At 42.8% G+C, this 14454-nt stretch overlaps 1 protein-coding gene across 4 annotated transcripts in view; it reads right to left on the bottom strand.

Annotated features, from left to right (window-relative positions):
- The window catches only part of LLGL2 (LLGL scribble cell polarity complex component 2), a 67607-nt gene that overhangs the window by 37002 nt on the left and 16151 nt on the right, over positions 1–14454 (bottom strand). For all 4 annotated transcript variants that reach the window (XM_081850692.1, XM_081850693.1, XM_081850691.1 and 1 more), the window contains exons 3-4: positions 2730–2827; positions 719–800 (exon numbers count right to left, since the gene is read on the bottom strand). In XM_081850692.1, coding sequence (XP_081706818.1) covers positions 719–800; positions 2730–2827 — 180 coding nt within the window. The remainder of the gene's footprint in view (positions 1–718; positions 801–2729; positions 2828–14454) is intronic.

The raw sequence follows: 14454 nt of genomic DNA, 5'->3' as shown, positions 1-14454 counted from the left end.
CAAAGGACGCTTGTTGAATTGTGCACAGCAGTTTTCTGGCTCCAACAATGATCAAACATCGTTTTTCTTTTCCCTTGTATTCTAGGACTGCTGCAGAACGGAGATGGCAGCCTGAAGGGTGACTAAAATGACAAATGACTTCTCAAAGTTCGTTTGTCCAGGCTCCCCTCATCAGACTCAGGATTAGAACTTTCACTATGGCAAGTTTATTTAAAGGCTTCCTTTAGTAATTCAATACAGCGCCCAAATAAGGGTCACGGGTGGCAAAGTCATAAGCACTGCTAAGACGTTGATCCAACAAGCGACACGCCACCTGCACACAGCTCGCGATGCCACTGGTCTAATTCAGCAGGCTCTTCTTATGTTAGGTTCTTATCAGTGCTGAAACAGGAGGCATAACCAGCTTTTGCCCTTGGATATTGAGGAATTGGGTAAGGAACTGCAGGCTGTTGGGGGAGGTGGGCATCTCTCCTCCTTTTGCAATTACATCTACACACTCAAGAGTTTGCCAAGGTGCTCAAAAGTAGGAACAATAATTAAAACGTTCAGTAGTTTTGGATCCCTTTGCCAAAAACATCATGGCATCTATCATGTTTTCACATTACAAAGGGCTAGTGGGTGAAGTCCATCTCAGTCCTTGAAACCCTAGAGCATACCCTAGAAAGTTGAAAACATATCTGATGTATGAAGCACAGAATTTAGATGGAATTCTACTCACCTGGCCAGGAATGAAATGTATTTGCATGACAGTGTTGGTCTCTTCGTGCAAGCCCATGAACTCAACCCCTGGAGCGCCATAGCTGAATGACTGATTGAGGTCAATAGTATTTATGTGTACATTGATTTTTGCTGCCTTCACTTTGTGGCAAATTAGCTCTATCCTAGAATAATTGTGATGTCTCCCCATAAAGCACTAGTATTAGGCTCGTCACCCCTGGTAATTTCCATTATCACTACTTAGAAGAAGCAGACACCTACCTTCTGTTGCCTATGCTCTAGTAATGTCTAGGTTAGATTACTGCAATGCATTATATCTGGGACTGCCTCCGCATAGAGTTTGGAGAATTCAGCTGGTGCAAAATTCGGTGGTCAGGATGCTCACTGGGGCAAGATGGTTTGAGCATATTACACTAACTGCAATGGTCCAACTGCACTGGCTGCCAACTATTTTCCAGGCCCAATTCAAGGTGCCTTAAATGGCTCAGGACTGCCTCACCAGATATGAACTGACCTGGACCCTGCAATCATCATCTGAGGCCCTTCTTCATGTGTCCCCTCCACAAGAGGTCTGGAGGGTGGCCACATGAGAACAGGCCTATTCTGGGGTGGCTCCCCATTTGTGGAACGCTATCCCCAGGGAGGCTCATCTGGTGCCTTTGCTTTAGGAGCAAGACCAAAAAAACCATTCCTCTTCTCCTAGGCCTTTGGCGAATTAAACGATCTATGGCCTTTTAAACCGTGAGGGCTATTGTTTCATTTGTTATTACGTTACGTTTTTTATATTGCAAACCACCTTATGATCCTTGGATGAAGGGCAGAATAGAAATTTAATAAATAAATAATAAGCAAAACAAGCGAAGACAACCATTTACTGTTGGCATAGACCAGGCTCCCTCAACCTTGGCCCTCCAGATGTTTTTGGCCTACAACTCCCATGATCCCTAGCTCGCAGGACCAGTGGTCAGGGATGATGGGAACTGTAGTCTCAAAACATCTGGAGGGCCAAGGTTGAGGAAGCCTGGCATAGACTAAGAGGCAAGTGTACCATGCAGCAAAGGCTTGCTGAAACATTTGCTAGTAACAGATAAGGAGACAAGAGTTGTCCGGGAACCCATTTTGAAATTCGTTAGCAGATTACTGCAATGCAGACAGACATCTACTTGATTTTAAATTCAAAAGTTGGGAGAGCCTGCTTATGTGGCACTTTTGGAAGTTGGGCAAGATGGAGTGACAGGAGCCCATCTATTCTTGTCTTCCGGGTGCTGCAATTCCATTTAAATCCATCATCAGGAGACAGATGGCCCAATGCTTGCTTGCAAGAGTCTTCCAGAGAGACGTGTTGCTGGAAAATGGCAGTGTCATTTGAAAGGACTCAGATTGTCCCTCAGTGAAAGAGGAACAGTTCACTTCCCCTACCCTAGCTGGCTCAGTGCCACTAGAAACAGATTTGTGTTCATGTATATTCTGCACTGAGGCTGGATAAAAGGAAAGCACCTTCAAAGCACTTTGTTGCTTAGCCCAGTATTTTAGGACTACCAAGACAGGAAAGCCAAAGATTTATTTATGACTCAAAATTCAAACCACAAATATTGCACTGTGCTAAAAATGAACTCTTCCTCTGCGTCAGGATATTTAAAACAGACTTGGAATGTGGGTGATAAAGCTATTTATCTACAGGCACCACTTTCCACTAGACCAGATTAGCTCAAGAGTAGCTTCCACACCGATTTTAGTACATTTCACAAAAGCTGATCACCAGAGGCCCTCATTATCAGAGGTGCAATTGAACTGATTATCTAGGTTCAAAACTTACATTAACGACAACCTACTAGGTAATCTGAGAAAAGAAAGCAATATGGGGATAATGCGATTGTTAGGATTACTGATTCTACAAATGCAAAGCCCTTTGAAGGAAGCACCACATAAATACTATCTCTACACATTTTGACATTACCTACTGCTGCTGCTGAAAAGCCATTATGCAGCTCAGAAATGAATGAAAAGGATACAGTTTGATGGCTCCTGATCGGGTCCCGATAGCCATGAGATGAAGGAAAGAGCTATAGCCCAGTGCGCTGGGCTGGTGCGGGAAGCCATGTTCAACAGTCTGTTGGGAATGCAAGCACAAAAGACAATTACTGCAGACAAAAAAGCAGCTGAAGGCAAATAATACTTGCACCAGAGCAATCACTATTTTTCTTCCATCATTAATATACCTCAATCCTGAAGTCAGACAATATAGTCAAGATAAGGTACCATTTTGGATTAAGTTTGGCAGAGGGGGTTTACGTCAACAATTTTTACTTCTAGAACAAGATTTAGGGAACCCATTTTAAACCAGTTTTTAAAAGGTACTGAACAGAACAGACTTTTAAAGGTTTACTGTGCAATCCAACCACCATGGCTTCAGCACGAGCGGGAGAGAGATTGGTTTCCAAGTAACTTAGAGCTATTTCCTGAACTCTCATTTTCGCTTTGTTTATGTGAATCCATCTTCTCAGGCAGAAGAGAGTCTGCATTATTTGAGAAAACAAAGCCGCAGCCACCTTACATGGCACTTCCTCTGCTCTGTAAACACAGCTAGCCACAAAAGTTGACACCTATTCGCTGGAAGGTCTGCTGTTGCCATCTTACACAGAGTCAGATCAATAACCCACATAGCCTAGTTAAGCCTTCCTTCACAACAGCACCCCGTAATTGCAGTGTCTCAGGACAACAAAACCAGCACACAAAGATCCAGCTGCGTAGGAACAAACATTATGTTTTATTTCAGAAGCACTGTGAGGGTCTCCTTTTGGGGAAGCGGTCCTTGTAACGTAAACAGAAGCAGCTGGCCTTCTGAACATTGCCACATTCTTCTTTGCAGCTTGGTGCTTCAAAAGACCTGTCTTCCCTGCTGCCAGAAGCCCTCTAACCAGAGACAGCAAAGAATCGAACCCCAGACTGTGGCCTCCAAAGACATGCTTCACCACAGAACTATGACCTCACCCCGCATGGCATTTCTGAGAAGCCACCAATAAAACACATGGAAGTGTTTCTTCCCTTCGTTTCAAAAGGAGCCCAAAGGCCACAAGGCAGCCAAACAGTAAGACCACGCCTGAGGGACAGCAGCTATTTGAGTGCCGGAATAAAGTCAACATTTCCTCAGCAAAAACGTCAGCCTAGTACAGGACAAGAGTAGCTGAGCAAGCACTGTGGACATGAAGAGAAACTGACCCAGTTGTTTTCAGTCGGGATCACTGCAGGAAACTACAAGGCAGAGGTTCAACAGATCATGCCTGTGTGCAGGGATGGGGAACCTGCACATCCATCATTCCATGCTGATGGGAGTTGCTAGCGAAGGCGGAGGCCTTGAGTATCAAAGGCAGAGGTGGGGGACCTGGAGTCCTCCAAATGCTGTTGGACTTCAACTCCCAGCATCATTGACAACTGGCCATGACTGCTGGGTCTGATGGGAGCTGGAGTTCAACAACATTATCTGGAGGGACAGCAAGTTCTCCATCTCCAGAGCCTAAGAGGGAAACTGGTCCCATTTCAGTTTCCCATATACCATCTGAGCAGTCTAAGCCAAGCCAGAGCACAACTATGCCAGTTGGGAAGAGTCCATTTTCACCTCATTGCCTTATTCAATAGGCCGTTCCTAGTACTGTAGCCAAGGGTGCTACCTTAAGAAGGTCTTGGGATTGTGGACTGGAGGAATGCCTCATCGTCCCCCGCTCTAACATGTCTTTGTTGCACTTTTGTCACAGTTCAAGGGCAGCAATGTGCTTCAGGCCCCTGTTCTGGTTTCCTGATCTGTGCGGCCTTGCTTTAGATTCACACACAAGAAAGCCCTGAACAAATTTTAAAGGTGCAAGAATATTGTCATCCATGACAATTAAAAGACAGCTTTAGCAGTACAGAAAAAAACACATGTGTAATATTTTGACTCTGTTCATATATGCACATGCTAGTTTATAGACAAGAAGCAAGCAAGCACAACTGCCAATCCGTTCCCCAAGTACCTATGTATGGCCTGTAAAACCCGGCTTCCCTTTAAAAGGGGGGGGGGGAATGTTGAAGTTCAGCTGGAAAGAGGAAGGCAGTGACTCAGAAGTGAGGTAATTCCACAGAATAAGGGCTACTAGTCATTCTAGTTTGCTGCAGCAAGCAGATCTGCAAGAGTCTTGTGACCCTTTAGAGATTCACGGTGCCTTAAGGTTTTGGACATGCACTTTGTTAGTTGCATGAAGTGTTATCCTCTGTTGGCTTAGAGAGGCAGAAAAACATAAATAGTGAGGTCAAAAGATCATGAGTAGAGTTTGCAGTGTCTCCATGCAAAGCTCATCTCTGAACATAACAAGCACAGTAACCATACAGAATTGCAGCTATTTGTGACAGTAGATCTTCTTAGCTTTGTTACGTTAATTTGACTAAGTGGGAGTGAAAATCCTTATCCTGATTGTATTCATTCAGGGCTCAAACTAACTGATAACAATTATACTTCAGGAATTTCACACTGTAGTCTGTCTTTCAAGGATTTTATTGTTGGAGGAAGAGAATAATACAGTGCGGATCTGAAAAGTCTTCAGAGAGTCCTGGGATACTGAAGTGCTCTCCTAACTTCATAATCTTTCAAAGTTGCTTATTTTGTAGTTCACATATTTATTAAAGATTTTATTAGAGTAACAAATTAAAGTCTGTGTCTTTAATCACATGTCTATCACACTACAGAATTATTTATGCTTACTGAAAAACGGGCGGTTGTGACTGTAAGGGATTATTTGTATTTATGCATTTAGCAAGATTTAAAGACTTACAGAGGAATCCTATACAGTACATGTCTACTCAATGGAAAGCCAGACTTCAACAGGACTTTTAGGATTGCAGCACAAGAGCCCAGAACTTCCCAGAAGTGTTATGCTATGGAAGTAAATGTCAATACAGTACAGGGTTGGTAGAGTCATAAATATTAATAATCTGAGGAATTTACAAACTGCAGAGTTTAGGTAATTTTAAGGCATAAAAAGGTAGACTCAGCAAAACGATCTTAGTGAAATACAAGATTGTTATCTCCAAGGCTCTAGAGAAGCTAGTGCCTGTGATGGTAATGTAATAATTTTAAGGCGTTTTCCCTAAGAAAACTGGAAAAGGGTTTCAAGGGTCTAATGTGATATTTCAAGTATTTTATCATTCCCACACTGATCATGTAGATATGTTAACTAATGATATTTTTAATCATAGTTGAACACATGTCAGAGTATCACCTAACCTCCAAATTGCAGCCTCGTCTTATTCTGGTATTCCATTTTTCTGTTATGAAAATGGAAGTGTCACAGTGGCAGAAAGGATGTGAGGGGAGAGTATCTTTGTGCTGACTACCTCCATCGCAAGAATCCTTCAGAAGGGAATTGCTGCCAGGAACATTATGTGCCAGTGTATTTTGATGCATTGAATAGAATGAAAGTTTATGAGTCATGGTGGTGAGGCAAGTATGTGTACAAATTCAACAGGGCTTTGTTTGTTTTGTTGTTATTTTGTTAATGTTGCTAATATTGTTTCATACATATGAATGCTGTAGTACCTTTGTGAATCGTATAATATTATTTTTGGTGTAACGGTGATGTTTAGCTTATTTCTTAGTTGTTTTGTTAATAGTGTTACATAGATGGTAGTTGTTTTGTTTGCAATTTGTGATTGTTTTACTGATGATTTGTAAAGTATTCTATACAATTTATGCTGTATTTTTGATGTTCCATTATTTTATTTTCATCTTTTTTTGTGAGCCGCTTTGGTATTTATTTGAATAAAAAGCAGGATAGAAATAAATAATATTAATAATGATACATCAAGACATGGGCCCAGCAGAAAAACTTAAAATGAGAATAGGCCATATTTGCAATACTTGACTGCATCGGATTACCGTATTTTTCTGTCTATAAGGCTAGTTTTTTTTCCCATTTAAAAAAATGTCAAAAATTAGGGGGTGTCTTATACACTGATACATCTCTCCCCCCCCCCCCCGTTTTCTTAAATCTGAGTCCCCCAAAATAGGGAGCATCTTATAGACGGGAAAATACGTTGTTTCCCCCTCCATTTTTGTTTTTAACAGGAAAACACAATCTAATGGCTTCAGTTTAAAAGGTTCAATATCGATGACACTTGAAATCAGATTTTTAGAAAGAAAACACAAGAAGATTGGCTCATAATTTGGCCGTAGCAGCAGAAGCTACAGAAAACTTGGTTCGCCCCTACCCAACCACCAGAAAACAACACTTGGCTCCAAATGCCAGTTGCAGGCAGCAGATGGTCAATTATCTTCTGTCATCAGCTGGGTGACAGAGGGCTACAGGTATTACAACTCTGTACTTAAAAGGCAGGAAGGCCCACCTGACCACATCAGATGCTGCTGCTGCAACTACAGTATGTAGCTTCAATAACTGGCGCCTCAGTTCGCTAGCTTTCCTCTTCCCTCCCAGCTCCTTGTTTCCTTTTGTGTCATATCCACTAGACTGAGCCTGCGGGCAGGGAGCGCCTTATCTTTTAATCTCTCTACAGTGCTTAGAAAATACTAGGTGCTTTCCATGTGGTGGTGGTAATAGTAAACATAGTTTAAAACAACCATTTAAAATCCAGGTTTTTTTAATTAAAAAAACTATTTCTATCCATGTCCTTTAAGGAACATGGATTCATAGAGACAGTGCTTAACTGTCCCGTTGCCTCCGGCTTTGGGGAAGGGCATAAAATAGGAAAAATGGCTCGGATCCAAAGAGCATGTCACATAAATGGAAGGCACTTCTGCTTTCACAAGGTGTCCCCTGTCCTCCAATTTCCCCTCTCCTCCCAGTTCTGCATCATTCACACCCCATTTGAGGCACTATCTAACACCCCCCCCCCCCCGGCTTTTTTACAGTGCAAAGGAGAGTGTGGCAGTAGCTGATTTAGCATCCTTGAATAACCAGAACTAGACTCACAACTTTTTACATTCCACCTATCTTCTGTAATGGCTTCAGCTACACAAATAATATTTGTGTTAATTAACTACATTCCATCTAATACTACTTATTTCTTAGTTCCATGAACATTGACCACAGCTTTCTAGCTCTTTATAGCGTTGCAGGTGTGATTACAGATTATAATGAATGAGGCTGATTACAAAGATTTATTTGCACATTTTAGCTTGCACTTACATGCATTCATTTCAGATTTTAAAGGGAGAGAGAGAGAGAAACTGCATGCCTGGCTCTATTTTACATCACATGCACCAAGAGACCAGAGGAGCAGGTGTACCTTGAATAGGGGTGGGGGAAGGGAAGAAGAGAGAACAATGGACTTCTTGTAATAGTGCCTTAGAAGAGAGAGAGAGAGAGAGAGAGAAACTCGGAAGGTGATCAGCAGCAACCTTCACTTTTAAGAGCGCTTTTGTTTCCTTTTCAGATCAGGTGGAAAATATAAAAACACAGAAATACACTTTTTGGTTGGGAGTTTTGCCTGCAATAAGAAGCAGTGGTAAACTAGCAGGCCAACTCCAGCACAAAACTGAAAGGATTTACATTGGCAGCTGTTTCACTCACTTCTGCCATTGTTGTTGGGGGTTTTTTTTACAACTGCAAGGGGAACAGCTGCTTTGCAGAATTCTCCTTCAGAAGGGGAGAGGGATGAGCAGAAGTCTAGCCGGTGGTGAATCAGATTTTCACAACTGCTTAGTCAATGAGACACAGCCTGTGTTTACATCAATTAACGGGGCAGGTTAGGAGACACAGAAGAAAGCAAGGAACCCCTGAATTAAGTGGAATGCTTCCAGTTAGGTAAAACACAGGTGAACCAGCCTGTCTGGTAGCTGAGCTTTGCCAATCAGCGAACTTAACATCGCCAGTCGAGACATGCCTGCCCCACAGAGCTTTACATGAGACAAACTAAGAGGGAGGTACCCCGCCTTTATTTTCCTTGAAGAGTTTCATCCTAAACTTCCCCATCCAGCTGACAGCAGATTCCTGCAAGGCACTCACTTGCCACAATGTTCCTTGCAATGGTCTGAATGGCAGAGGAATACTGCTCCCAGCAAACATGCCATTGTAAACAGGACAACAGAGCCAAATACAATCAAACCTCTGATGTCAAAGGTAATCCATTCCGGAAGACCCTTTGACTTTCAAAATGTTCAGCAACCGAGGCACGGCTTCCGATTGGTTGCAAGAGCTTCTTGCACTCAAGCAGAAGCCGCATAGCATGTTCTGCTTCCAAAAGTTGTTCAAAAACTGGAGCATTTACTTCCGGGTTTTCAGTGTCCGGGGAGCCGAAACGTACGATAACGGAGGCATTCGGGAACTGAGGTTTGACTGTAAAAGCTGCAAGCAGAACTGCTCTTCAGGCAGCACACTGGACAGAGTCTTCCCACCAAAGGATATTCAGGACTGGCATTGAAAGTAAACAGTTTTGGCAAGTCCTTTCTAAGATAGCAGTTTATTTTTTGAGAACCATCCAACAACCCTGAGATTAAGAGACTTGCGCTCTACCAATACAGCTATCCAGCTCAACAGAAAACAGATCAATATAAAACTGTTTTAACAAATTTGTCTGCCCACCTGTAACAGGGACACAATTTAAAGGGAAGAAACTAAACACAAAAGCGCCTAGCAAGCAACTCAAAATAAGAAGCCATTAAATGCCAGTATGTTCAGAGAAGTAAGGTGGGCCCAGAGCCTTGTTTTTAAAATTGGCACATGCTGGCATTTACTCTGGCAAATATTTGTAGACCTATAAAATTCAACCTCAACTCAAAAGCCAATGGGTGGTATTCAACTAGGTTTTACACAGAGCAGACCTACTGAAATGAATGCATCTAACTCAGTCATGCTCGTTAGGTTCAATGGGACTACTCTAGGTAAAACCACACATCATATATGGCTTCTTTTCAAGTGCTCACATCTGCTTTGCTTTTATCTGCAGGAACGTCAAAATACCTCAACCTTAATAAAGCTGCAAAGAGAAACTATGAAGGACTCCAGCCTGCCTCTCTGGCAGTGTGATGCTGCCCTACGTAGCAGCAGAAACCTATGACTAAACAGCTCAGCCCATCAGCCAAGACGGAGCACAATACTTGCAGGCTGCTTCTGCTGGGCTTCTTGCAATGCGGAGTTGTAGCCCCAAAACATCTGGAGGGCCGAGTTTTGGGGTGCCTGTTTTAAACGAAGGTTGGACAGCACTCCAGATTGCCAGCACTGCAAGTGTATGAAAATAAAATGCTGGCTTTTAGGAGCTGCATTAACAGGGTGTTTAATATGTCTCTTTTATTTTTAAAGACGACCTGAAAGTCAGCAGGTTTTAAGACTTGTCTTTAGAATAGGAAAAAAAGGGGGGGAGGCAGAGAATGTTGGAGGGGCTAGATTTTGGTTCGAAGTGGGAAATGGCCTCAACAGGACTACCATTGCAGCTGGAAGGGCAAGAGGTCATGCCATTTGGGGCGGGAGGGGGGAGGTTCAGTTTCAAAGCATTCCTTCCCTGCTGCAGTAGTAATACATGGGAACCGCAGTCAGCGAATCCACCAATTCTAACCCTTGGATCTGATGCAATTCGTAAGGCTTGGAGGCTCAATGTTACACTGTGCATCTGCTGAAAACCACCAAGAGCTTGTTCCCATGTGATACTTAAAACAATATGAAGTCTTAAGTGTTCAAAGTGCTTCACGGGCACGATCCAGTTTTAAAACTTAATAAAAAACAATAACTATACACGTCTGTATTATTATCCCCTGTATTGCAGATGCAGGGACTGAAGCCAAGAGAGCAGCTTGCCTAAAGCCACTTTGTGAGTTCCTAGCAGAGGCAAGATTTGAACCGGGGACTTTCCAATTCACAGCTCAGTCTCTTGGAGCACCTGCACATCCATGCCAAAGGTTCTTGGATGTGGGTGTCATAGCTCCCTCGCTGCCATCATAAACCCCAGTCCTTATTGTACAGCCTTTGTCCAGCAGGAGGAGGGTTAAAAATATTTTTAAAAACGGGGGGTGGGGGGGTTTGAAATAAGAGAGAAGACACCACTAGAAGAGCCACTCTGTGAAATAATGATATATGGAGCATTGCCCCTTACTAATGGTTTCAGATCTGAAAAGTAACGTCTTTACTAAAGTATACAGTGGTACCTCGGGTTACATACGCTTCAGGTTACATACGCTTCAGGTAACAGATTCCGCTAACCCAGAAATATTACCTCGAGTTAAGAACTTTGCTTCAGGATGAGAACAGAAATCGTGCTCTGGCGGCACGGCGGCAGCGGGAGGCCCCATTAGCTAAAGCGGTGCTTCAGGTTAAGAACAGTTTCAGGTTAAGAATGGACCTCCAGAACGAATTAAGTACTTAACCCGAGGTACCACAGTACTGTTTTCCTTACACTTGCTCAGGATTTCTCCTCCCCAGTCCACCCCGACCCCCTACAAACTTTGTGCTATGCACCACCTCTTTCCTTCCCTCCACAATTCTATTATTACACTATTTCAAAACCAGGGCGGAGTGCCTAATCCAGCATGGGTGGCACTTGAAATTGTACCCAGAGAGCAGACACCTTGCAAGAAGGAACTGTTGAAATACTGGGGAATTTATTCTCGGGATAAGCCAAGCCTGGTTGCCTGACCCCTGCAATGTTGGATTTGTTGAACTGTTGAACCGCCCAACAGTTAAGTGCTGTGCAAGGGAAAATTCCAACTAGCTTTTGTCTCTCCGTTCAGAATCCAAGGGTTACCAATAATATGTCCTCTTTCCCTGACACAGGGTGAACCAACAGACTACCCAGTCACAAGGGATGCAGAGGAGAGGGAAGGAGGCAAAGACACCAGCACCAAACACCTGCTTCTATTACAGCTGATTTGTCTCCCTCCGCAGAAGCCACTTTGAGGGCTACAGCTGAAAAGCAGAATCTACAATCAGGAAGTTCTGTTTTTCATTCTGTTCTGTAGACAAATACGCCATAGAGTCTGACAACTTCTTTTCTTATTTTTAAGAAGCCAAAATTGCACTCAGTAAGTTATCACTTCCCTTGTCATGCTATTCAATATACGCAGACAGAGAAACTGCTTTTGATGTACTGCATGAACAAAAGTCCCAGAAGGGGGTTGGGAAATCCCAGAAACAATTAAGAACAGCTTGTGGCTATAACCACACACTGCACTGACAGCCACATCTACAAGTTCAGCCTTTGCAGGTGCAGTAGAGCAGTGGAAACCCAGTGTTTCCATACCAGCCAAGATTTTATACCGGCTTCCCAGCCAACCTGGAAAATAATAATAATTCTAGAACTGAGCAAAGACAGAACTGCTTAGGCAATGTACATGCATGCTCACACAAAAGTTGCCAGCATTGTGTCACTACTAATGAGTCATCAAGGGCATGGATTTGACTTAGAAATGCCATGAATTTGGCTGCGCTACGTGGGTGGATGAGATTTCACAGCAAAGGAGGGGTAGACAGAGCATTCCAGCAGTTTAGGATAGAAAGTTTCTATCATTAGAGTAGGATGGACTTACGCTGGTGCAGGAAGAGGCACAAGCCTTAGAAATGGTTGGTTTAATTATGAAAGGCGGCATTTCCTGTCTTAAAAGCCCCACACATGAACTATGCACCCCAAAGTAAACATCCCTAATTACACCTCAACCTCCCATTTGTACAATAGCTTCAATGTGTTAACTCTAGGTAAAGGTTAGCTGAATGTAACCTATAGTGAAAAAAGGGGGGGGGGAATGAGACAAGAAAAAGGTTTCTAAGCAATGTGCATGTGCGCCCACACAAATCTTGCCAATTAAAAATGGAAAGAGCGGTTTCTCATCATGAAGAAGGTTTGATAAACTCATTGAGAAAGTGGCATTCTACTGAGTCATTACTGAATTACTTCACACAGTGAGCTGAACATATCCCTAAGATTGTAGTTAATGGGCTTTTCTACCACCTTTACTAAGACACTGAAAATTTGAATATTAGATTTAATATGCTTTAAATTACCGGGTTCTGGAACTTTTCCCATTAAAATGTCAATTAATCTGAGAGTTTTACACTACCTACAAGGGTCCTTCACAAGCAAACACTCCATCTAGGCAGCACACCACCCAGAAAAACACTTTCCCATATGGAACACAAATAGTTAATTAAGAACAGGTAAGTTAGTACCTGCTCTGGAGATATGGGACTGAGTAAATGGTTAACTATGCAAGGCACTCCAGCACTGCAAAGTATTTAATCTTACCTTGAAAAACACTGGGAAGTCTATCACAGGTGAATGACACCAACCTTATAAATTGTTCCCTCTTCCCATTCCATGCAGATTTTTAAGTTGTACATGAATTGCAAGTATCTGGCTTTTTTTTTTTTTAAGCAAGCTGTCTGTTTTTCCTGCCACCAAATCTTATTGCTTTGGCGAATATACGCAACATACACCAGAGAAATTGAGAATAGATTAACAGGACAACTGATGAAAATGTAATGTTTGCGGATTTCAGTTTAAGCAGTAGAGCAGGGGTCAGCAAACTTTTTCAGCAGGGTGCCAGTCCACTGTCCCTCAGACCTTGTGGGGGGCCAGACTATTTTTTTTGGGGGGGGGTGATGAACGAATTCCTATGCCCCACAAATAACCCAGAGATGCATCTTTAATAAAAGCACACATTCTACTTATGTAAAAACACCAGGCAGGGCCCACAAATAACCCAGAGATGCATTTTAAATAAAAGCGTTTTAAATACTCATGTCAAAACACAGTGATTCCCGGACTGTCCGCGGGCTGGATTTAGAAGGCAATTGGGTTGGATCCAGCCCCCAGGCCTTAGTTTGCCTACCCATGCAGTAGAGCAATATGAAAAAAGGGCCTAAAGAGGACACACTTCCTACACACCTAATTCACACTTTAGCAGATCAAAGTGTGAACAGCACTCCTAGGATAATGGCAAATGGGGTTCAGATGTCAACAATGAAGCTTTCAATGTGCTGATTCTGGCACTTGGTTACTGTCCAGAATTTCCAAGGTGGGCTATTCATGGGTGTTATTTAGATTATAGTTTCAACGCATGAAAAAACACACACACTCCAACACAGAAGTGTCTCAAGTTACCGTTCCCAAAATGGAAAAAAAGCAAAGCTTCAACCTCTTAAAAGCTAGGAGTGCTTTGGTGTGGCATCCAACTGAGCAATCAAGTCATCTTAGCTGCCCCCAGCATTTACAAAATACAAGCAGCAATCATGTCCAGCTACGGTTCCCACTGCTAAACATGGCAATCAAGCCCTACATACCCTTCCTCCTGTTTTCCCCCCCTAGCACCATCCTTTTATCCACATGACACTCCTTTTCATGAATGCCAAGGTGTGGAAATTACTACTTGCGCACTTGCAAAACACACACACACACACACCAATAAACCACCCGTAAAAGAGTTTGCAGGATACGGTACGCACCACACAAATTCTATATTTTTTTTACTACATCTGAGCCGATAGTTACACCACTTTGCGATGGAAGATTAGAAGCAGCAAAATGTTAGCTGAAGGTCAAGCTTCTGTACATCCTAACAGAGATCCGTTTACTGTTACCGTGGTTTAGCAATTAAAGTGCTGGCTCATAACACACCTGCTGCGAAAGGAAGAACATCGGCAGCACACAGAGACTGATTTTAAGCTTTTAAAAGAAGCATATTCTAACACTCCTCCCAACCACATCCAAGCATACGGAAGTGCATGTAAGCCCGAGAATTGTACACAGCCCCATACGTGTTTATTTAAT

This window comes from Podarcis erhardii, assembly GCF_964252035.2.
Source record: "Podarcis erhardii genome assembly, chromosome: 2".
Lineage (NCBI taxonomy): Eukaryota > Metazoa > Chordata > Lepidosauria > Squamata > Lacertidae > Podarcis > Podarcis erhardii.
This window is presented reverse-complemented; position numbering and strand designations above follow the sequence as displayed.